Source organism: Vidua chalybeata, chromosome 5 (genome assembly GCF_026979565.1).
Source record: "Vidua chalybeata isolate OUT-0048 chromosome 5, bVidCha1 merged haplotype, whole genome shotgun sequence".
Taxonomy (NCBI): domain Eukaryota; kingdom Metazoa; phylum Chordata; class Aves; order Passeriformes; family Viduidae; genus Vidua; species Vidua chalybeata.
Genome location: NC_071534.1, coordinates 14,242,090 through 14,267,697, shown reverse-complemented (window position 1 = coordinate 14,267,697; position 25,608 = coordinate 14,242,090). Strand labels below are relative to the sequence as shown.

The following is a 25,608-nucleotide window of genomic DNA, read 5'->3' as shown; positions in this document are numbered from 1 at the left end:
TAGGTGGTGCTAATGGCAGTTTGTTGTTAGAAAAAAGAATGCCCTTTTAAATCTACTTTTTCTAAGGGGGTTAGGTGTTGGTGTTTTTAAGCACCTTTTTTTTTCTTCGGCACTGAGCATGGTGTTGGCTGTTCCTATGTGAGCAGCAGATTTCCTGTTGGTGATGACAGCATTGCTAGTCACTTTATTTATGGATTTCTTCCTTTGCATAGTCAAACAGGTTGGAGGATATCTCTTTGACAGTTTCTCTGGTTCCTAAACATTTCATCTGTTTATGCAAATAACATATCTCTACTCAGATTTGCATTTATTACTGGAGTTTCTGGATGCAGGGATTCTCTTTGAGAAATGGGTTGAGGTTAGAGGTTGGAGTGGGGAAAAAAATCATAGTGATTCTCTGAGTATGACAGGCTAGAGAATCCAATGGCCCATCCAAAGTTCCCTCTGAAAATTCTACACATGCCAGAAAGTGAGTTTAGTAAGTGTAAGTGCTTGTGGCTCCCCCACAGTACTAGGTGAGATATTTCTGTAGTTATTTATCCTTTAGGATTCATAAGCATTTTAGAGCTTTGTTTCTAGTTTGAACATGTCAAACCTCAGCTATGGAATCTCATCAGGGGTTAGGTGGTTTTTTTTTTGGTTTTGAGGGTTTTTTTGTAATTCAAGAGCCATCTGTTACCCAAAACCTTTCACATGTGCATAAGAATATATTCTATTACCATCTTAGTTTTTAAATTCTTGGTTAAATTAACCAGGATGAGATTCCTTGGTATTTGAAGCATAATTTTTAGACCTCGGATGATTCTGTAGTTATTTCTGAGATTGCCGGAAGGTGACATTGCATTTCACTAACAGTCTGGTAGGTGCTATGTACAGAAATATTTTCAACTCACTTCATCTTTTATACTTAGCAGATTATTTACTGCTTAGCTTCAGACCTGCATGGAGCTCTCATAAAATAACTATGTACATTGATTTCCAAATTCTCTTCAATTTACTCTCCTAAGTATAACCAACCATCTCTTAGGTCCTTAGGTGAATAGTTAGTTCCCTATGGCACCAGGAAAAAGCCCACTGTCCAAACAACTAACTACCCCATGCATTTGCTCTATAACATTTCCTTGATTATATTTATTGTTTTTTACCTTGCTTATGCTTGCCATTTAACAAAAAGTCATTCTCATATGACTTCCAGTCATTCCTTACACCTTTATATAACAGTTGCCTCCTACTTAGTTTTTCTTCGATTCTGGATGGGAAGTTGTCCCTTTTAGAGCGCTGTTATGTAGAACTGTGTTTTTCATCCAACACTGAATTGAATTAGTTTATAAGCAACTGAACTTTAATTCTCAATTTCTAATGTCAATCTACTACACTTTCACCCTTGTCAGCTGCTGTAATTTTTTTTCTAAGTAGATCATTGCTTGTATTCTTCAGAAACTTAAAGATATTTTGTTGAGGAAAACTACTGGTATGCATTCCCTTCTTGGAGTCTTTTCTCTCACATCACACTTGTGTTTGAAAGAGCTCTTCATCACATTCCTTTCTGATGGAGCACTTGACTGCAGATCTGTATTGATACCGAGACTGTAATGTGCCTGTTAATACATTGACCCATATCTACTCTAGATGTAATGTGCAATCAGTTTAAAGCAGACAGTGGTGTCTTTATTATCCCATACAATTTGCTGGTCTCTTCTGTCTGTCTGAATGCTTTTTAACATTGAAGTAATTTGAAAATTTCTAGTAGGCTTCAGAAATCGCATTGAATTGCACTTATTATCAGAAGTGATTTTTTCTGCTCTGTTCATTATCCAGGTTTCTCCCACTGGCTTACAAACTGGTCTGTTTGCTTTGCTTTTCTTTACATTTTCATGGTTTAGTTTTAATAAAGCCATGGGGGGTTTTGATAGTTTATATTCAGCTAATGGTGTCATGTCATAACTTGTGTGCTCCCTAATAAATACTAATTAAAAGCCCTGCAGAGTAATCTGGTTAGGTGGTATCCAAAATGTAAGGCACTCTCACTTATAGAGAGATAAACTTGCAAGGTTTATGAACTTCAGTTTGTGTGTGGGGAAAAATAATCCACAGGATATTGCTTACCTAGGCAGTGTTTAATCTTCTGTATCTTTGTCAGTCTGTTTCTCTCACTTGGGCATCAGGAACGGTTCGAAAGCAGCCTGTCTCTCTCCTGTTTCCAAGGAGCTTTAATAACTTCGTAAATATTACTGAAATGGCCCAGCTCTACTACTGTGTTGTGTTCTGTGACAAACTGGGCATCCCTTCTTTATTTTTCTAGCATGGAACACAGGCTCCTTTATTATCATCACTTCATATTCCAACTGAATAAGCAGTTGACTTGTCTGAAAGTGAGTGTACAGCTCTCCTGTGCTGTTCAGGATCCGTAGTTGCCCACCTAAAGAGTTAATTTTATTTTCTCATAGCAAATTGTTGATTCATCTTTCTGTGGGAAACCTGCCTTTAGATGGGATGCAGAAGGTGGGATAGCCTTGGCAGTAAGTGGCAGTTGGGTCACTGTTGTCAGTGGTGGTAGGGAGCTGTACGGAGCCTTTGGAAAGAAGTTCTGGATTCCCTCTTGTAAAATTTCTTAAAAATTGTCTCTGTTGTCAGAGGTTTATCTCTTCACTAATATAATGGCAGCAAGGGTGGCCATTCTAAGTGTAGGTAGAGGCAGTCTGGGTACCATTTAGTGATTAATGTCTTAGAAAAACATGGTTTTACTGTTTCTGGCTCTCTGCTTAGAGCAGTGGCTTGCTGTTTAGGAAATACTTGCAACTGAAGGCATCTGCCCTTTTTAATTTTTTTTTTTTTTACCCTTCTAGATTTCCTTCAAACAAACAAATCCCCACAAAACAAACCTAAATTTTGGAACTTCATTCTAATGAAGAGATTAAGATACAGTGCATACCTAGAGTAATAATGGTGGTAAAACACAACCAAACACCAAACCCACATTTCAAAGGGAACAATAAATCAATGGCCTACCCTATCTATTTGCATGTGAAACATTAACTAATGTGTTTTCTTGAAGGTGTTATTTAACATGTATATGACTTAATGAAAGTATACTAAAATATTGGTCAAAATAAGGGTAGTAAATACAGAGGTAATACATAAACAGCACAAGAAACTAGTTTACTTTATAAATTTGCACATATCAAAAAACACTCAAAGCTCTTAGAAAGCTGAAAATATTCCAGCACATGGAAATGAATTGGGCATAAATAATCTCTGGAAATATTAAAATGTTTCAGACATACTTTAAGAAAAAGCAACCACTACATAAGCAAACAAAAAACACCAAACCACTCAAACAACAGGATCAAAACTCCACAATCTCAAAGTTCCTCATGAGCTCCTTTTCCTGAGTGCTGTACACTCTCCCCGAGGTTTATCATCTTGCTGTGCCAAGTGGGTCATAATTCATAATAGTGGTGGCTGTTTCTAGGTCAGACAAGTTGGGAAGAGTAATTTTGTACAAGGCACAGAAATAGTGTTTTACAATAGAAAGGTACTGCCTTGCTACAAATTACTGTATTAACTTCATACCACAGACTAACTGAACTGTTGTTGGTGACATGCCAGTTTTGCAACTGGTACAGTAATTCATCTCAGTATTGTCTGAGGAGGAGAGGAAGGGAACAAGGAATTTTAGGTTCCACATTTCTCAAGGTGGTGAAGAAAGGGACTAAACCACCCTGGTCATTATTCTGGCTGTCCCACTGTCTTTGTGGCTTATTGTATGTGTGGCACTTAACATACTTGCAACATTTTAAAATGGTATTACAGTTAAAACTGCAGAACCTGCAGAATCTGCTCTGCTTTTCTTGGCATCAGACTTTAGCATGTGAGGGAGTACATGTACTAATATTATGTTAAACTGTTTGTTTATGAAAAGACTTTGAAAACTTCCCTACCACTCCTTGATGTGCCTATTAAAACAAAGAAAGGCAACTAGTAAAGAAGTGGTGTTGGGGAATGAAGGCATGCTTTTAAGAAAAAAATTTATCCATACACACATTGAGTTCTTGTAGATCACAAATGTTAGAGAACTTTTAATACTACTGCCTTGCGGGTGAAGTTGTTCTGTGGGCAATGGTAACTAAAGTCTTTGTTTTCCATCCTTCCTAGAAATTAAGAAGCCACCAGTGGCCCCCAAACCAAAATTTGTCCTAGGACACAAGGCAGCGCCTCCACCTGTTGCACCGAAGCCTGATATTGTACTTTCTGGTGGGATACAAGCAGCAAGGAGAACCAAGCCAGCAATTGCACCGAAACCAAAGGTTCTCAAGAGCTCCTCCATCCCAGAAGTTAAACCTCCATCGTCTACACGAAAAAGCACAAAAAGCTTTGAGGAGCACAGGGAAGATTCTTCTCAAACTCTAGACCATTTGAACTACAAAAATGAAACCTCAGAAGGAAGTACTGGAAACACAGCATATATTCTACCTGTGTCACCTTGCAAATTTGAATGCCTTCATAAACTTGGAAATGGAGAGAACACCTGTAAAACTCAGATCATTCTCGAGCACTTTGACACCTTAGAAAACATCAAGCTTGGTGAAAGAAATGCACTATCTCTGGGGGATAGTCGCAATGAAAAATTGGCAAGTAGAAGTCAGGTGGTTTTGAAAGCCAGCATTTTGGAAGAGAAACTTAAGGATGTCCTAACTCATGGTGTGTTTCCTAACAGCAGTCCTGTGAGGCACAGGTATGCAGACAAATTTGACAAAGGGAATGGCAGCAGTTCCAAGAATGATGTTAAAATAGAGTTTATGGAACTTGTACAATCTTCGTCATCTTCTGAGGTAGTTCAAGGGAAGCAACAAAATGCTGATGGTAAGATTATTGCTGATGCGTTTCAGATGTCTGAAATTTGTCCTAGTTTGATTGAAAATAATCACAGTTGTTCTTTCCCATTGGACAAGGAAACTCTAGAGAATGAAAATTTAAGTAGCAATAGGATGTTTTCAGGTGAAGTAGGGCTCAAAGCAGATGCTGATAAAGCCTCCCCTGAAATATCTTCAGTCCTGAGCTCCAAAGTGCTTCCTATCCCTAAGCCAAGAAAGCCACGTGCTGCGTGTCTGGTCCGTCAGGATGGCATAGACAGCACAGGAGAAGGAACAAAGGAACCATCTAATTCAGAGAAAGATTCTTACAGTGTTGTGGACCAAAGCTTAAAAAAGCCAGCAAGAGTTAATGTCCTTGGTCAAAGCGTTTGTTATAATAATAATGCAGAAGTGTTTCATCCTGAAAAATGTGAGGTAACTCAAAGCAATGCAGAAAAAATGTCTCAGGTAAAGGAGCCTGCTGTGAAAGAGTCAGCTTCACAAAGTCTTTTGCCTCAGTTTTCACACGGAAGTCCTGATTTGGGGAGACATGTTGAATCTTCTTTAAATGCAGACCATAACTTCATGGATGAGATAACAGATGACACCAGTATGCCAGATTCTGTGGACAAAAGGACTGACTTTGTCAGGTGTGATACCCTGTCCATGAGTTTGCCAAAGCAGCTCAAATTGGCAAGCGGTCAGCACTCACCTGCTACCAACAGCCTCCGTGTTTCCCCACAAAACTTGGAAAATAAAGAAGTTAAAATAAAGGATGAGAGTTCCCCAAAAGTTATTCCTAAGAAACCACAGAGGCATGGCCTTCCAGCTGCTGGCCTGCTGAAAAAAGCTGCTTCAGCAGAGCTTGTGGACAAAAGTTCTTACACCTCCAGTGAAGACAAATCGAACAGCCTTCTAGAAGGATCTCACTTTGCACATCCACAAGCCAAGGAGCAGGATGCACTTTCGTCTTGTGACATACCCAAACGTTCTTCTGAAAAACCCGTCTGGAAGTTACCTCATCCCATTCTTCCATTTTCAGGAAATTCTGAATCATTAAAATCTGCTACCAGTTTCAGCCACTTGACTGTTGTGACAAAGCCTAGGGCCAAGTCTCTCTCTGCTGTGGACATGGACAGGACAGACAAGCCCTGCAAAGACCATCACAAGAAAAATAGTTTGAAAAAGCTTCTGAACATGAAACTGTCAGTTTGCTTAAAGAAAAGTGACTTCCAAAAATTTCTGTCTAAAGGCAGCCAGTCAGTGGAGAGTGCTATTGCCAACATTTCAAATGGGAATGGGTATGGAAATAACAGCAGTAATACAGGGTCTGTAGGCAGTGAAAGGAAAGCTAAATCTGCCAAGGCACATTCTGTAGAAATAAGTAGTCCGGCATTACAGAAGAAGAGGCAGAGAAACAGAAGTCAGCCTGAGATGCGAAATAACCAAAGGCTGGAGTCTTTAGACAGACATGGACTTCTGGGAGAAAATTTGTCCCAAATGCCTTTGAATTCTGTAACCAGCACTTGTGATCCAGAGTACGAGAATGTGCGTCACTATGAGGAAATACCTGAGTATGAGAACTTGCCTTTTGCTATGGGTGCTAGGAGAAATCTCTGCTCTGAATGGCAGAACTCCAGCAGTGTGGAAGACCAGAGCACTGACTTCTATGAAGTTGAGGAGCCTTGTGAAGCTACAAGCAGGCGTTGGAGACTTGACAGGTAAAATAAAGAGAAAGGGGAAGTTAAACAGCTGCATTGTAACTCTGTTGGTTGTAAATGATAACGTGAGAGTCTGTACCTCTTCCATTAAATGGCAGCAGAACAGTTGTTCCTGTATATCTTCCTGTAGGCTTTCGTTGTTTTGAAAACTCCTTGCATTTGGCAGTGAGTCAAGAGGAAAAGTAAGCTAGTCATTCCTAATATATTCCTCAAAATTTGGGAAACTTTTCCAGGTTTAATTAAAGGAAATCAGATACAGTCATGTATTTGTATCCAAGAATACTTCAATGGGGAGGAATGAACCTTACCAGTCTCACAATAAACTGGAATAACTATCCAAAGAGTGCATAGTTGCTAGGTTTGTAGGGGGAATGATTATATTTTTAGATCTGTTGATAGAGCTGGGAAGAGCAGACAAGCTTTTGCAAATTCTTCATCAGGTCTGAAAAGCTTTTTCGGGTATAACTGAAGCTACTGCCTCTCTCTAAATATAGTGAGTCTTCTGTATCTGCCTGTGCTCCCAGCAAAGGTGGTAGTGGTGCACAATTTCTGTGTGACTCACAGAATATTAGTGTGATGGAGTTTGGTAACTCTGCAGGTTGCTGCTGTGTTTCTTTAGCTCAGGAGGTAGTGGAGACAGATAGTATCAGCAGATTTAAAAAGGGATTGGACAGGTTTATAGATAGGAGGAAACTGCCTTCATTTGTCCCAGGGAGGTTTGGATTTGATATTAGGAAAAATTTATCAACTGAAAGGGTGGGCGGTCAGACATTGGAGTAGGCTACTGAGGGAAGTGGTGAAATCACTGTCCTGGAAGTGTTCAAGAAATGTCTGTCTGTGGCACCTGGGGACGCAGTTTAGTGATGAACTTGGCACTGCTGGTTTAAGAGTTGGACTGAATGATCTTTGAGGTGTTTTCCAACCTTAATGATTCTCTGATTCTACGTCCAAAATGGCTGCTAAATGGAATAGGCAGGAATAGCTCTTTTAATATTTGTATTGTTGTGATGGATGCTGAGAAATGGACCACAGAGAGTGGCCAGACTCATGTGTTCTCCTTAAACAGCATCACTTAGTGTGTCTGTCAGTGTGGTAGCAGGTAAAGCATTGCTTTGTCCCAATATGGTATTGTGCAGTTTCTTAACTGATCATTTCTTAGCTGATCAGTTTATCTTACAGATCCTAAAGATTTATCTCAAACCTCAAATGTCTGAGATCATAACCTCAAAATAAATAAATCCTCAAAGATTTATCTCAAATCTCAGTAAGGATTTAAATCAAATATGCAGCCTGTACATTTCAAAATCCCCAGCAAACTTCTTCACGCTATTGCGAACATACACATTACGACAAGAATAAATGAATTAGCTTCTAGATAGTCACATTTAACTTCCTTTTTTGCTGAGCGTTACTAACCTTTGTTTCATTTTGGATGTGTGTATAGTAAACACATGCTCCAAAGAATCTGTGTTCTCTTATATAGGAAGAGACAAATATTTTAAGGGGCATCCTATGTTAATTGTTTTATAGCTAAGATTATCAACATAGGTCTGTTTGTTGGGAAGGGTGAAATCTTACAATGGAAAATAGGATTTCTAGCTATGGGCTAGGTACTGGTACATTTATTCAATGAACATTTATACTTTACAGCAGGGTGTTTAAGTCTTAGTTTTGTCTTTGGTATACTTTAATTTCCTGATATAGTGTATGCTTTTTGTGTAAGTCTAATCTTTGAGCATCTTTCAGGGATTTTGACCACGCTCTCTTGGTATTTTCTCAATTTGGTGTACCTAAGAAGGGTGAGGGCAAACTTGCGTAAGGATGCATTTCATGTGTTCATGTGAGTCATTTTGGTTTGTGTTGTTTTGTTCTGAATACAGGTGAATATCTGTCTGCTTTAGGAAGAAAACAGTTTTCCTGTATGAAGCATAGTAGATGTGAGATTGCAGTTGCTCCTGAAGTTGAAATTCTGTAGTTTCCTTATTTGGCCTAAATGTGTGAGATTTATTGATATTCCCTTTCCACACAAACCTTCCCCAGTACAGGTGGTGATACAAGGGTTTAAGTGGTCTCTCTGCCACATCTACACCTGAAGCTGCTCCCTAAGTTGGATGTCCTTGGCTGGGTTTGTGTTGTTTTTCTTTAAAAAGCACCCATAGAAAACAAGAACTAGAGCCATTTATGTGTTTGTTTTAAATCAAATTTAATAGTCAGAAACTACCTTAGGAAACAAGTAATGCATGTAGTTACTTCAGCAGATTTCAGAGAATAAGGAAATTCCTAGGGAAAAAAAAAGGGCATAACAGTACAGTAGTCTCTTGACTTGGATCAGTGCTGCTGGGACAGCAGGGATGAATATTCATTTTGGCTCTGCCTTGGGAGGTGTAAGGGCCCTCGCCCAAAGGGGCCAGGCAGGCAGCTTCTCCAGTTTTCCCATCCAGTATTATCTCAAATCCTTTGAAGCTTCCTTATCAATGTTGTCTCACCCTTTCTGCATAGTTCTGTAAGAGCTTTTTATCATTTCCTGGGCCAGGCTGTATTATAAAACCAGTTAGAGAAACAGTGCTGCTGTTGTTATTGAAATAATTGCCTCTCATGTTTTCCCCAGCCCGTCAGAACATGCACTCAGCTCTTTTTCATAGATTGTGGCACACAAATTCCTGTAATGCACTGCTAATGGGGATCTCACAGCAAATTATGTTATGATTAAAACCAATGTACAAATGAGATTGTTCTTCTGAGAAGTTTAGACCACACTTCTAGTCATAATAGCACACTCAGTATATTAAGTCTGAATGCCAGTCTTGCCATTACCAGAGGAGTTCAATGGTGCCTTGAGCTCATGCTACATTTCTTTCTGGAGGAAGAAATAAAATTTTGATAATGTACTCAATGCTTTGGTGGTTACAGAGGAATTTCCTCACAGTCCCATCTGGTGAAACCAGTATGCTTTAATGGAGAATAGTAATAGCTTTTGATGCTTTTATCTGAACTTCATGTGTCACATTTAATTCAGCTATGTTTTGTTTGCTTCAGCCTTCCCACAGGGAATTACATGCAAGTGGCAGGCCTGAGTAATTAATGGTAGGTAGCAGTTGTCAGGATTTAATTTCTGAGATATTTGATGTCAGCCTCCTTTCTACTGAAAAGAGAAGGCTTGTCTTTGAAAGGAAGAGAGTCAGGCTCCTGATCTGGTGTATGAACCACTGAGGTGGAACAGGTGCTGCTGCTGAGAGTCAGAATGGATTAGGGGTTTGTTAAGTAGTTCAGGGGAATATTCTCAATAAAGTAAATAATGTCAGTAGTTTGGGAGCAGATAGTCTTTGTTTTGTTTCCACTATACAAAAAAGAAGTATTTAAAAATGGTGTTTAAGGATTTTTTATTTTGGTCTAGCCTACCTATTTAACTGCCAATTTAAAATGGATAATTTAGATGAATGTGCTTTTATGAGTACTCTATAAACAAAGTGAGTGAAGACTAGATGCTGTGAGATAGAAAATGAGCTGTTAAGTGTAAAAGAAGTTTTAAATATCATTATCCAGTCAGATAACAACAGGAAATGCAGCTCTCTGGGATTGCTGGTTTTTGTATGTTTGGGGTTTTGTATGTTTGGGTTTTGGTTTGTTTGTTTGTTTTGGGTTTTGTTTGTGGTCTTCCTTTTGGTATTGCATTTTTCTATGCAAGACAGTTGTATTTTAGGTTGAGTGAGTCTATTCCTTCAGCCTTCTGGGAATAGCATACTGTATTTGCTGGTTACTTTTGACAGTGTTCCTTGAAGATGTTGCAAATGTACATGACTGCTATTTTATTTATGACTGTGTCATTGTGTTTCCAGCTAGGATTTTTCTTTGGAAAGGCCTGGACAGGGGGGAGTACCATGTGACAACAATCCTTTATGATTTCAGTGTTGGTTTAGTCAAATATTACTTTGTATTTTACCCACACCTGCTGATTTAAAATAATCCATTGGTTTTCCAAAAATGAGCATGTCAATGCAAAATATAAGTTTAGTTTTCTGTACTAAATTCTGCTTTGGGGACTGAGTCTCCAGAGGCCAATTAAGTATCCATGAAAACCTTCATGGAATATTGAATTTCATATTGAAATTTGTGTGGTTAAGCACTTCTCTTTGATACATATTCCTCTTTGATGTTGTGGTGGGGGTTTTTTGTGTGTTTTTGGGGAGTTTTTTTTACAGTTGCAAAATTCCCATTCAGAAACACTAAATTAATAAAAGATTGCAAGATCTAAATAGCATTTAGAATATTGCAAGTTCAAACTCTTATGCTGAGATTTGAATGCACAAAATACATTTTAGATATTGGATATTTTATACCCATGTCTTCTTTTTATTGAATTTTTTGGAAAGATATAATTTCCTGATAAGTAGAGGCCAAGTATGTAGAGATATTTTTTTTTAATTTCATCTGTTTCTCAAAGATTATTTTCTGATCTGAAGAAGGTCAGTTCCTCCTTCTGCATCAGCTCTGCAGTTTTGCATTGTCTTCCAGTCTCCCCCGTGTGTCTAGCTGGCTTCTGCCACCCTTGGTTGTACATAAAATTCTTTCTCTGCAATTGCCCATCACGTTTTAATGAAGTAGCTTTGATAATAGGCTATTTAGGTTTCCTTTCAGGCTTCATTATCCTTGGTCATGTGTTATCACTGGCTTTCTTTCTGTGCCGTGCTTCCTTGAGCCTGCCTTCCTTCCCCTCCCCGCTTTTGTCAGTGGCGGTCAGCAGGGAGGCGTCTGGCAGCTCCGAGGGCTTGTCAGTAAGGAGAGAGTCAGAGGGCGCAGATCTGCGCCCCCAGTCCCGCAAGGCTGACTGCAGAGCCTCTCCGGCAGTCCCAGCCCCCGAGGTGGGAACGGACAAAGCAATTCTTGCCTGTCACATAAAAGGAATAAGCTGTTTTGCTGACTTGTCATTTCTTGCTCTTACAGACCATGAAGAAACAAATTCTGTAATTGTTAGGCGTATCTAATCGGAGTCAAATCAGGGAGGCATGGAAATGTTGGTGAGAAGTGGTAGTAATACAGTTGCTTGGGAATATTGATGTTTGACATAAGGACTTAGGGGAGAATGCAAGTGCTGGGATCCTTGGGTCTGGAATTCCTCTATTTTGTAGTGTCAAGTTAATTATTTTGTACCACAAGGGTAGCGTGTCAAGCTACATGGAAGGCTCACAGTTATTTTTTATACTCAGCAGAGCATATGGACTGTTTTGGGTTTTCTTTTCTTTCTTTCCAAGAAACTTCATGTGAGTCAGTGTCTCCATGGTCTGCTTTTCCAGTAAGAGAAGTTTTCCTTAGCATTGGAGTGTCTTCAGTTATACAGCTTTACAGTGTAGTCTGCTATACAACCTGGAATAAAATGCATATACTGTAAGAAGAATATAGGCATTCTGGAAAAATACTCAAATCTTCTAAAGCAAACTGGTAGAACTATGCTGATACTTTCCCCCATTGCCTCCCCCTCGTTTTAACATTTTTAAAAATATCTGAATAAATAGAACTTTATTAGAATCTTGACACATTCTCATGCAAATATGTTTTTGAGATATGCTGATTTAATCAGTTTTGACAGTGGAAGAGATTTTGAGGTCTGATTGTCTCCATCTTCAATGAGGGAGAGAAAGAAGTTGGAGAACTACATTTTTCCAATACTGTTATTCTGGTGTACAATCCAGTCAGGAAAAGATTTTAAATGTCTTATGACATCGAAATAATTGTGAAGATCCCCAAGACAGTAGTGAGAAAGAATTTGTGTCTTTGATATTTGTTTAATCCCTCTTTTCAAGGGCTCTCTTTTGATTTTGGTAAAAGAAAGAGGTAGGTGAAGAAGGCTGGCACGGCCAGGGAAACTTCTGACAGAGTTGGAGGTGCAATAGCAAAAGTCTTGTAAATTATCAGGTTGTATTAAAAGTGCTACATAAAAACAGGTGTGGTTTCAATTCTCGATGTTATCTTTTTATTTTATGTAGTTAGGGCTGGGTGTGCTTGTGGGTGTGCTTACTGCCTTATTACGACAGGCAGTAAGATGGCTGCAGTGGTGATGAGGCAGGCACTGCTGTGAGCGCTGCCTAGCTGCTGGGTGAATCCTCATCTGCTCTCCAAAATATTTGGTGGCTACTTTGGTCAGTCTTGTGCGGTCTCGAAAATTACATCATATTAACCTTGATGCACATGCAATCCATATGCATTAAAAGAGCCATTTTGAGGGTAAACTGTGCTATCCTTTGTTTCCCACTGAAAAAATGCTCATCACAGATAGCAAAAACGTCCAAACTTCTGTTGCCACTTCTCCCCCGGTACAATACAAGGATGTCCTTGTCCTTCCGGTGACGTTGCCCTCAGCTCAGTGCGCTGGCTCTTGGCTTCAGCTGGAGGGTGGCTCAGTGTGCCTGGGGGAGCCCGAAGGAAGCAAAGCTGTGCATAAAGCTGCTGCGTCCCTTAGGCTCCTTCCTAACCCCCCGGTCATGGGGAACAGGAACTCAAGTGTCACGCACTTTCATAAATTAATCTGCAGTGCGTTATCTTTTTCTTTCCTCTTTTATTTCATGTTTGTGTTTTTCCTAATTTTGGCATTCTTCATATGTATTTCCTTTTCTTAAAGGCAGAGGAAGCTAAGTTAACGCTGCATATTTGTCACCAATGTTGGCCTTTCTCCCCCGCCTCCAACGTGCGCGCTCTGTCTCCTTTTGCCAACCGTGATATAAATTAGCAAAATGTAGCTCTAGAGACTACATCAGATGCGGAGTGGAGAGTCAAATGTGATATGAAAATTGATGAAAGACCCATTTATATGTTCAACAGCAGCCTTTTCCTGTGGGTTATTTTCAGCATCAGCTCAGGAAATGTGCTTGTGGAGCTCTGTGGCACAGTGATATTCCAGCTGCATTCTAATGTAATAGTATGTGTAAAACAGTAAGATTTTTAGGTGGCACAAAATAAATGTGTAAAGAAAGTGATCAAAATATCAACTGAGTTTTTTATTTAAATGCCAACAGTGATATTAATATGCCACATTTACCCAGCATTTCTATTTGACCTAGTTAAAGATGTTTCAATGAATAGATTTACAAAACTGTGCAGCTATGTTGTTTCAATGCACTAGATAAAATTTAGGTAAAGAAATACTGGTTTTATTTTAGATGCTAGAATCCAGTAAGCTTCATTTAGAAACATAAGGTTTATGCAAGTTTTAACTTTTCTTTGAAATATCTTTGTGCTTATGAAAAACTGTTCTATTCAAGCAGAAGAAGACTAAAGAAATCTTTTAGATGCATATAAATAAATAAAGGTCGTTTTACCAAACCTTCCATTCTGAAAGCTACAACCTGGGCCTTATGGCTCAGTGATTTCAACTGCTCAAAGTTCACTTGATTATTTTGTTGTTTTTTTCCCAGTGGTCTTTGTGGGGGTGAGCAAAATATAAGTTTAAATAAATAAATTAAATTAAATTAAAGACATTTAAATTAGATGAAAAGTTTATAAAGAGTGTCTAAATCCCATTCTTCTAATTTGTGCAAAAGATTAGAGGAAGAGATAGCACAAGTCTAATCTTGCAAGCAGCTCAGTTATTCTTTACTCTTAGTCTGTGTTGCTTTTGACCAAACTATTTCATCCTCTCTTTTCTGACATACTGTCCAGGAAGCTGCATCAGCTCCCGTGCATGCAGAGAGTTGTGTGTTTAGGAACTAAACCACTCCATCTTTATTTCAGATCTAGGTCACTACCTTTGAGTAATCTTTTACTCAGCTTTCTTTTGTCATCTTCTCGGTATCTGCTATGTAAAAAAAACCCCAAGTGCAATAGGATGTGCATTATTTTTAAATTGAGTGAGCAACTGTTTGAAGAGAGATATTGGAGCCCTGATTCAGGAATAGTCATGCAAAAACCATAAAACTAATGCTGAGTCAATACAGAAGATACTGGGTAGGGCCTTGCATGAACTCTGATTATAGTGAGCAGAAGTAGCTATGCATTGAAATGTCATTGTAGCTCTGGCAGGGTAAGGTCAATTTTATTTGAAATTGGTATTAATAGGGAGTTTTGTTCTCACTTGGTCTGAGATTTCCCTTTCCTATTTGATGCATTTGGTTTGACTTCTTTTGTCACAATTACATTATACTTTTCCAGAAGTCTGTTTAGTGTGTGCTGGAGTTCTGTTGTGGTTTTTCTTTTTTTTTTGTGTGACTGGAAACAAAGTGTTGTTTTTCTTCTGATTCTGCCATCCTTTCCCAATCTACTTCATCCCACTAGGGCCTGTTTTGTGATTGGAGAGAAGTTAGAATAAGAGGTCGTGATTGTGAACGAGTGGCATATTTTTCTGGTCCTTTTTTATATTGTTTTTGCCAGGAGCTTCTTCCAAAGGTCTTTCCCGTGAGCATTGCAGCTCTCCCTGTGAAACAAGAATTAATGATAGGGGAAGGCAGAAAGCTCTAAATTCTGCTGTAAATCTCTGTAAGGAGATAATTTGAGAGCTGTTTGCACCTTTTTTAGACTCTGCTTTCTAAAGTCATGCTGCAAAGTATGCTCATGACTGTAAATTCTCTTTACCTACCCTGGGAGACAGATAATCCCTAACTTTTGGTGGTGATGGAAAACACCAGTGCAGGGACCTCTTTCCCTCTACATGCTTCCAGCCAAGAGTTTAAATCCCTAGGTTTTGCCACAGTATTTCACTTTACAGTACCAGTGCTTGAGACTGTTCCATTGTACCCTCCTGGATCATATTCTACTACATTGGAATCATCTCCGTTTGGCACCTTTGCTGGGATGGGTAAGATAAGTAAGACTCCTGGCCTAGGCTGCATTTCACTCTCATTTTTTGCTTCATGGTCCAATATGCCCAAAGCAGAATGGAAAAGCAGAGGGACATGAAGATGACAATGAGGGAGGGAATTTTTTAGCTCTAATGGTAGACAGTCACCGTTGTTCAGAAGATCTGAAGTTCAGGTGACAGTTCTGAATTTATGATGGGTTAGGCTCCAGGTGCATCTAGAGTGATATGAAATTATGCTTTCTAGACTGGCTTGTGAAAGGAAATGTGCTGGTGTTGACTTCTTCAGGCTGGTTGTGGAGGGAAGGTATTGCAGCAAAATGTAACTCATTCAAAAGGTGCAGTAATTGATGCCTTTACTAATCTTGCTGATCAGTTATCTCATTATATATTTTCTTAAACATTCCATAGAAATGCACTTGTGATCTTGGTTAGTATTCATGATTATTTGTCAATCTGAGTGTCTGTCCTGCTTGTCCTGATGTCAGCTGTGCCTGGTTGTTCAGGAGCTGAGCTGTCCCACTGTGGGCACCAGTTTTCTTGCAGACTTTTAAAGTGAGACCTCTCTCTCTCTTATCCTTTTCTTTTTTAATGTGGCTTTGCTGTGGTGAGTGTAGAAACATCTGAAGCATGCATGTGTGTTTATGTTGAACTTTCCAGGGAACTGAGGAATTGTCAACAAACGGTCTCACTGAAGATGACTTCGGTGAGCATGGGAGGCTGCCTGTGGTGAGCCATCCTTGGGTGCCTCTGGCCTCAGGAGCTCAGGTTTGCAAATCACAGCTAAATAAGGAGATAATTTGAGATCTGTTTGCACCTTTTTTTAAACTGTGTTTTTTAAAATTGTGCCACGGAAATATGGGCTTTGACTCTATTGATTATAGTGTGCCTGAAGTAGGGTTACTGACAAAATGGATTGCTTAATAAATTTTGTACGTTTTTTTAATGTGAAGCACATATGACAGATGCACTTTTTTTTTCTTAGCATATGAGTCAGCTGTAATTTTCTTTCATGAGTCAGCTGTATTTTTTTTCATCTCATTGAGAAAAGTAGTATGTGCCATCTTGACTTGAGGATAACAAATGCTAAACTGAATGCTGCTGACTGCAAATGGTGGGATAACCTGGTTCAAGCAAGTCAGGTGCAGAAGTTTGCAACGTGCTGAGCCAAGTATAGAAGGAGCTGCTAGTGGCATGATCTAACAGCCTAAATATCATAGCAACTCTCACAGTGTTTGTGATATCCCCCTTGCCCAGAAGTCCCAGGTGTAATCAGTGAGTGCCACAAGTAAGGACTGGGACAAAGAGGGTAGTTCTTGGTGTTTGTCCTGGCAAGAGCAAACTCCTGGCATTTCCACGTGGCCTCTCTCAGCAGCCAGCCCATTGCCCAGGAGGCAGCAGACAGCTTTCAAAGTGCAAACGGCTCTGAATGAAAATGCATTTCAAATAGATTGTATTGAGCTTTTGTTTTGATAGTGGATTTCTGTCATCAAGGATCCCGGCTTTTTGTAAAAAAATAGACACTAATTAGTGCATACAGTACATATGATATTGTTTAAAATAATTCTGTTTCAATTCTTGAAGTCTTTAAATTGAAATTTGAAAAGAGAACCTGGAGTCCACAAACTATTTTCAATTGTAGTCACTCAGCTGGATGCTAGTAGTTTGTTTTCTAGATGTGATTCTTGAATAGTGTTTATATTTGTAATTGAATCCTTAAAATTCCCATAGCAGCCTGGAGAGAATGTAGCACACCAGTGCCAAGCAATGCAAATAGTCATGGATTCATTGGTTTAGTTTGCTTTGTGGTGCTTTTTTTATTTTAAAGACCTTTGTAGAGGTCTGTTTTATTCCTTGCCATGCTGCCTGTGGCAGGATCACTCGCAGAAGGAGCTAATGAATCTCACAGGCATGATCTGTTTAGATAGTCTTAAAAGATATAAAGAAAATGAAGATCAAAATCAATTGTCATATTCCTTAGGATCACACCAATAAAAATTCATGTCTGGTTGCCTTTTTTCATGTTATTAGTAATAATAAGAACTTATTAATATCATTGACTTCTGACTGCAGAAGAACAAATGGCATAACGTTAGTGATGTTGTGTAAAATCATATTTGAGAGGGCACCTTGCTATCTTGCTCTCTTGCTGTGAAAAAGCACCATCTTTGGCAGAGAAGTTGAAGCCCAAGCAGCTTGGCTGCAATAAGGCAACCAGTCTCCAGTGCTGGCAGCCACATCAGCGCTGCGAGACACACAGCAGCATCCACCAGCCTTTCTCACACTGTCCACTACCCCTAGAGAAGAGAGATGTGATCTCAGCTTCACCTTTTTCCGTCTGTGAGTCTGTCATTAAAGCAGAGAGGTGACTGATGCTGTAGAAGTAATCCCCCTGGCCTGGGTTGCATTTCATCTTCATTTGCTGCTTCATGGTCCAGTGTGCCTGAAGGAGAAATGAAAAGCAGGGGGACATGAAGACAACAACAAGGGGTGGGATATTTTTAGCTCTAATGGTAAACAGCCTCCTGTTGTTCAGAGAATCTGATGTTCAAATGAGAGGTGAATATTAAGCTCCAGGTGCATCTAGAGTGATATGAAATTAATCTTTGTGCTTTCTAGACTGGTTTGTTGGTGTTGACTTCTTCAGGCTGGTTGTGGATGGGGAGGTATTGCAGCAAAATGTAACTCATCCAAAAAGTGCTGTAATTGATGCATTTACTAATCTTGCCGATCACTAATCTCTTTATGTATTTTCTTAAACTCTTGATCTTGGTTGGTATCCTTTATTCTCTTAGTGCTTTGCCAAGTATGCTTGCTTTCTGTAACTGATTTTCTTTTTCCAAAAACCTGCAGTAATTAAATAATAAAGACACTGGACCGTCTTTAAAAAGAAGCATTAAATAAAAGCAGAAGAAATTCACTAAACAAAACAAAAGGGCTATTAACCAAGCGTTAATTTCACTTCTACTTTGACTTTCCAGGAGCATCTTCTGTTTGAGCACCCAAATCAGGGAATTACTTCCTAAATTGTTTTGGGATATCAATTTGAGTTCTGTATTTACAGTCCTTCCTCAAAAGAGATTCTGAATTTAGATAGGACCAAAAATATTTTATAGAACATTTTGTTTCTTCAGGTCTTTTACCATTGCATTTTCCCAGAAGTGTACAACTAGGGTTCATGGAGGGAATCAGTTGGTGAGACATGTTTACAGCTATTGGGAGTATGAGGGGCTATGAAAAAAATGACAGTGTTATCAGCTATTGCCTTCACAGAGAACCAGTGTGCTTTTAGGTCTTAAAAAATTAGCAGCTGAATATGCCTTAGTTACTAAAATTGATTGCACGGAATGGTGATGTTAAAAACTGCAAATGGAAAAGCACTAATAATAGTTGCTTGCTCTCTGGGGAAAAATGAGGTGCAAGCAGCTGTGAAAAGATGGTGAAATGCTGTAATGATACTAAAAGGATTTTAGATTAAATATTTTAATAGGGCATGTTAAATTGCTCTCTGAAGTTCTGGTATGTATTTTTTAGTTCAGTAGGAACTTCAGTTTGTGTAATTTTGCCTGCATGTTGAAAGCTTGCTTTAAAAATAAACAAACAAACATAAGCACCCACAAAAAAAAAAAAAAAAGGCAATAAAATACTGGAGGAAGAGACAGAACGATAAAGCAGAGTATACCGGAGACTCCATTTAAAACAACAAAAGGATGAGAAGTGAAGAGTTTAGCAGTGTGCAAGGCTCTGTTCATTCAGCATTCCTACATATTTTTATTACTTACTGAAAGTAGGAAAAAGATCTAAAAATAATGAAGATCACACGGAAATGTGTGTAAAGCAGTAGCATGGGTGAATCTATTTTAGCAAATACTTTGGAGCTGTGGAAAATTGCTTTTTAGTACTTATGGTGATGCTAACACTTGAAGCCATTCCAATATACTATAAAATACTTAATGTTGGAGCATTCCATGGCAGAGAATCTTTCTGAATGATCTCAGTCAACCTTAATATTACTATTTGCCTTCTAAAGGAGCTGGAAACTGAGACTGAAATGTTAATTGTGACTTCAGGCTATAGTGCCCTATGCAGGGTCCAAATCAACAGTGTCTGAAAGTGAAGCCACAGGTGCATTTGAAGCTTCTATTATAGGACAAATAAACTAGTCTGAACTAGTTTAGTCATCTCTTGAAGACAATAAGTGTTTTTTATGCTGATTCCCATGGTAATAGCCTGATGGCAATTTTTAAGTTTTGACAGTTTATCTTGCTGTATGTCTTGCTAGGACCAACATGTTTTATTTCATTAAACATGTAGTAAACATTGCAGTAGGAAAATACAGCACAACATAAATGCATCATCCCATAAGCTGCTCATTCCAAGACAAGCTAATGATTCCTTCATTTTATGTGTGAAATAAAAAAGCCCCGCATCTATATTTAGATAACTTGCTCATGAGATACGGCAAGATGTTCTTACTCAGTGCACAGCACACTGAGTTGGCAGGGCTGGTGTTTCACATGACTGATAATGCAGAAGTTTCTATGGGTATTGCTGTGGGTAGGACAAAGAATCGTGATGAAGAGGGAACAAGATAGAGGCAGTTCACAGTATCCCCAAAATACCTATCAGAAGAGCCACTTAAAATAAGCCTTACTGCATGCTTGTGGTATTTTGGAAAAGGGGGATTAATATGTGCTAGAAAAGGCTCTGTTTATTTAAAGATTTACTACTATTTCCAAAGGCAGTTCATGTGCAAGGGATTTCACTTTATCCAGAGATAACTTTAAGAGAACCATACATACACTTACGTTATAGATTACTTCAGAGGTAAAAGTACAGAAAAGAGTAATCAGTAAATACAGATCTGCTTTCTGTTTCACTAGAAAAGCCGTAGCATTTACCTTGAAAGGTTAAGGTGTAATGTGTGACGGGAGTTGCGTGTTCTTCAGCACATGGCTGATAAACACGAATGAACACAGTAACTCTGTCCCCATTTTCTATGAAGAAGAGGACACAACTGCAGATAGCACCACAAAGTTCCAGTATTGCATCCTATCCCTGAACTGATGGCTTGTTTGATACTGGAAAATAGCTGAGTGTGAACTGACTCTTGGTCATTAATCATCTAATCATCCAATGTGTTCTTTCTTTAAAAAGCAAAGAAATGAAGGGAAAAAGTAATAAAAATACCACTAAAAAAACCCTCAACAAGATGTATCATGTGGAAGTGCTGGAGGGCTGTGAACTGAGCAAGTACAGGGTAAAAGTGGAGTAGGTACTGTATGTAAGATTTTTTACATGGCTGTCTCAGCTGTCTTCCTTTATATGAATAGTAGGTACACAAGCACCACAAAGGCCAGAAAAAAGAGCTTACTGCGTAAACATTGTGATTTATAGGAAGAAAAAAAACTTATACAGTGACTGGCTGTCATTTGTGGACACTTACTACACATCCTAAATTATCACGAGTTAGTTACTAAAATTATTAAGTTTTTTTTTTACTGAAACTTTCTATTAAATAAGCTGATTAATCTTATGTTTTGAAAATGCTTCACACAACACAAGCCAGCTAGTTTGTTCTTCATCCTTCAGTGGTGAGGGGATTGTGTTTGTGCAAGTAAAACACAGCTTCACCTGGAAGTATCCTTGTTTCTGACTTCCAAAAGGGTGTATTTTCTAAAACTTCTAAGTTTTGGCATAGCTGCCCTGAAAAGTTTAAATGAAAAATGACAACAAAGTCTGGGAGTGGGCATCCAGTAAAATATGCTGAGGCAAAAGAAAAGTGATGTCACAGGTGTGAAAACAATGTTTTCTTGATGAGAAAGAATCTCAGTTAAAGGAAATTAAAATGGCAATTAAAACAAATATTAAGGGTAGGAAAAAGGGCAATAAAATGTCTATTAACAAAAATAGACATTAATGAATAATGGACTAAAAAGTGTATTCCAGTGTGGTCAGAGATAAAGCACTTAATATATTTTGCAGTGGGGGAAAAAATACCCTTGGTCAGAGTTAGATTCAGTGACAGATGTGGATGGTAAAGCTGAGTAATTCAGTAAAGGAAGGAACAGCAGTAGTTTCTGTTGCAGGTTTTGACTAAAGCTGGGGCATATATCTACCTCATGTCATGCTACTGATGTAATAAAGATGTTTGTCATAATAAAAGAATATGAGATGGCATCTGCTAAAATAAATATTCTCAGCTGACTGTGACTTATATAAACTAGACAAGGAGTTTTCTGAATTGCTGAAGTTAATGAATAACTGCAGAAATCTTCGTTTCCTGTTAGCATGATTCCAGGGAAAGCTCCAGTAAAAAGCTGCTTTTTTGCCTTCCTGAAACTTCTGGAGATGCTATGGGAGCTGTCCCTGGCATACACCATATGCTGTTGTCATCAGCACTCATCTCTCTGGTGGCTGCTGCCTTCCTGCATCAAGCTGATCATTTCCAAACAAAATAAAGGGGTGTCTCTCTGCACCCAGGGTGCTGCAGTCTTGGCTCAGGACCTTGTTGAACTCAGTGATGACCTTACAGTCGCCTTCCTCCCCCCGCCCCATTCAGTTCTGGGAGACAGTAACTGCTTGGGAGTTTCCCAAGTCCTTCCTGTTGTCATAATAGAACCAAGTTATTTTAATCTTCTCTATGTCTTCATGGCTGACCAAGGTCTGTCCACAGGCCAGCTAATCTTTATCTCCAAATATATTTCTATTTGTGATCAGCATTTTTTGTGTTGGTTTGTTTTTAACTCTATTTTGAGCATTGTGTAATAAACACTTTGCTGTAGCAGAATCCCCTTCCTTGACCTGCTGGGCACTCTTGCTGAGGGTGCCCCCAGTCCCTCTGTCCACGTCGCTGACAAACCTGTTTAACAGCACCAGTCCCAATACTGAACCCAAGCCCTGAGGAATACCTCTGCTTTTCAGATTGCTAGCAGACACCTTCTGTGGGATCCATGGTGACAGGTTTTCTTTCTGGTAGCTATCACAGATAAAGGTGGCAAGTCTGAATAGTTACCCTCCATCCCTCCTTTCCTTTGATTCAAAGCAAGGAAAAAACCAGTCACAGCTATACCCTGCCTCGAGAGGCAGAGAGCCAGGAATATGGAGACATGTGTAGCCCTGGCAGTTGTTGGCTCTATAAAATTAGGTGTTGGTCAGCCCAGTGAAATCTCTGCTGGCTGCAGCAGCTTATGGACAGGGGTTCCTGGATTTGCTTTTTGTTTTGTTGGATAGCTAATCAGTTTTGACTCATGTCAAAATAAATCTGTGGCATCCCAGCATCTTTTTGCAGACCTTGAACACAGATGACGTGATTTTTAGATAGCTTTAGTGTAATTGGAAATTATTAGATATTTTTAAGGATTAAAAGTAGGAACCCAGAGATTTGCTGTGTTTCCGTGTAACCTTCCAAAAACTTAAGGCTGTTTCCTCTGGTAGGTTTTCCTATCTATCTTTCCCTACCCCCTTTTTTATTTTCTTCTAGAATTGTATTTCTTATATCGCTACTGAAGTTGTCAAGGCTAGTTAGAGGAAGGAGATTGTGTGCCTGTCTCATGCAATTCCTGTGTCGCAAATATGGCTGAAGCTAGTAAAAAGAGATCTCTATAATGATTGCTTAGCAGCAGAACAAGGTTGTTTTACAGCTTTTGACAGCTATTCAAAAGGTGTCTGTTTCTGGGGGATGGGTGTTCTTAATTGCAAAAGATTCTGCTTTCCTGCTTTTAAGAAGAGTTGTTGGACAGAATAGTTACGATACTGCTGTCACTGATGCAGTTGTTTAGCATATGCATTGGGAAACAGGCCTGTATGTACACATGCAACTGGAATTTCACAAAGAAAGCTCCAGTGTGAGTACCATTGCTGGAATAAGACCTGCTGCTGGGAGATAGAGGATAGCAAAATGGCTATGATCTTTCTTTATCCTGCACATAGTACAAATACTGCTCTATACAGGCACATAGCAATAAAGGAAATAGATTTATCAGAGTTTGTTGTTAGGAAAACTCTGATGGACATGAATAATATGTGGCTTTTGCTTGCTGTCAGTGAGCATTGTATCAATACTAGCATATATAAAATGTTGCAGAGTTATGAGTCCACTGTGGAAAAGCTTCCAACTGTTATAATCTTCAGACTACCCACAATGTTTTCAGGGTGTCTGATACCAAGTAGATAATATATTGTGGGATGAAACAGAAAGCTCTTGACATAAATGAAGTATGATGTATATATTTTAATATTAGGTCCTTAGAAGAACACCATCATCATCCCAATGTAGTAATAGGAGATCTTCAGTCAGATGAAGAAGATATCATGAACAGTTCTGATGAAGATGATGATACAAATTCTGATTCCAGTAAAGGGGAGACCGATCCTCAAGAAGATAAACAGGTATCTTTTTATCTTTATCTTCTTAAGCTATTCCTCACTCTTGCAGTATTTCATTAGTTGTAACTTGCTGGGGTATTTTCAAATGTAAGCCACCTGTTGCCTGTTGAAGTTGAGGTCTGACCTTCTGTTACCTTCCGTGAGTGCCAACTTGGAGTGATTTTCCTTATTTTAATTTTATTTCTTCTTCCAGAAGGACAGTGTTAACTACTCTGAATGAAATGAAGTTATGAGGGTCCTGTCCTCCCTTTGGGAATACCCATGTTCTTATTTCTCAGCCCTGGACACCCTGAAACCAGCCTGTCTGTAGACCAGTGCCTCTCCTCAGCACCAGTCCCAGCAGCTGTTTCCTTTGATAGTAGTTATATCTGCTTCCTTTCTTTAAAAATAATTAAAAAACAAAACAAAAACAAAGCCCCAACGAGACAAACAGAAAAACCCAATGAAACTTTTTAATGCTGGAAGAGAAGACTTGGCATATAGGGCCTGAATGTTGTTAAACCAAATGAGAGGACTAAACTGGGAAAGGGAAAGAGGCAAGGGAAAGCTTGTTCCTGTGAAGCTAAACAAGACTTTACCTGTACAAGCTAACTTACCTTGCGTGCCTCTGCAAATGCCTTCAGCCTTTCACAACAGAGTTTTACAGGGAAGTGTCCCCATTAGGAGGGTTCTCAGGCAGGTTTTATGGAGTAACTCAGCGCTTGCTGTGAGGCATCTGCTGCCGCTTGCTTCAGCTGCCTGCGGCACGTGCGGCCAGCAGCTGGGAATTAACAACCAACTTCCTCACAGCGAGAGCAGCTGCAGAGGAGAATGAAGCAGTCTCTGCATCGGTCATCAGCTGGGCTTGTTTTATTTTTCCTTGCTGCAAGCATCTGGCTGTTTTGATGCTTTATATCTGTTAGGGGACTTACAGGGCTTCTTTCCAGTGTTGTGCCAGAGAGCCTTATTTGTATCCCTTTGGTTCCCCCATTAAAGACTCTCAGAGCCAGAGTATCTTTGTCTGAGCAAATGCAAAGTGGCCCTTTCAGCACCAGCTGGTATGTGAAAAGTCTTTCAAATGGGGTTGAAAACAGACTGTGATATTTCATTTTGTAATTGTTTAGTGGTAGCATCTTGTTCTCAAAATACTAATTTTCATCTCATTTGCAACTGACACATCTACAGTGATGGCACATACCTTGCTCTGCATAATTGACTTACTTGTGAATTCAGTCTTGCAGGGAGTGTGTCAGCTGTGCTTTCTAAATAGGCACAGAGGCCTGAGAATAGGTGTTACAATCTTGCCTGAATGTGATTGACCCACACTGGACAGATCTCAGTGTTCTTTGGAAATAAGTTAATTTCATATGTAAAATTCCAGATCTGTGTGCAGATGTCTGTCTAGATAGTATATAAAATAAATAATGTATTTCGCACATATCTGGTGTTATACAAAATTATTTAATTTAGAAATTAATTTTAGTTCAGTAATTAGGTGTGATGTCATTTAAATTCCAATGAAAAAATTAAATTTATTAAAATTATTATTATTATTAATTTATTATTAATTAATTATTATTTATTATTTATTTATTATTAATATTATTAATTTATTCAAAATATTTTTTTATTTTGAATACAACAATATCATTAAAACCAACCTATGAGTACTATCTGTTCCATGGTTTATTTTCCAGCACTTGAGACTAATTTATAGGTTTCAAGAAGAATTAAATCTTCAGAGAAATCTTGCAGCATTAGTGCTTATGAACCAAAGTTTTGTGGATAAAATGCAACTGATATCTGATTTTCTAGATAAACTGTTCAGTGCTCATATTATGCTACCACACTCAATACAGCCTTCCCAGGACTTCCATCTCACTTG

General features: G+C 38.9%; 1 protein-coding gene across 1 annotated transcript in view; it reads left to right on the top strand.

Annotated features, from left to right (window-relative positions):
• FGD6 (FYVE, RhoGEF and PH domain containing 6) overlaps positions 1 to 25,608 on the top strand; it is a 72,462-nt gene that overhangs the window by 5,215 nt on the left and 41,639 nt on the right. The window contains exons 2-3 of the mRNA XM_053943394.1: positions 4,156 to 6,574; positions 23,600 to 23,747. Of these exons, the coding sequence (XP_053799369.1) occupies positions 4,156 to 6,574; positions 23,600 to 23,747 (2,567 nt within the window). The remainder of the gene's footprint in view (positions 1 to 4,155; positions 6,575 to 23,599; positions 23,748 to 25,608) is intronic.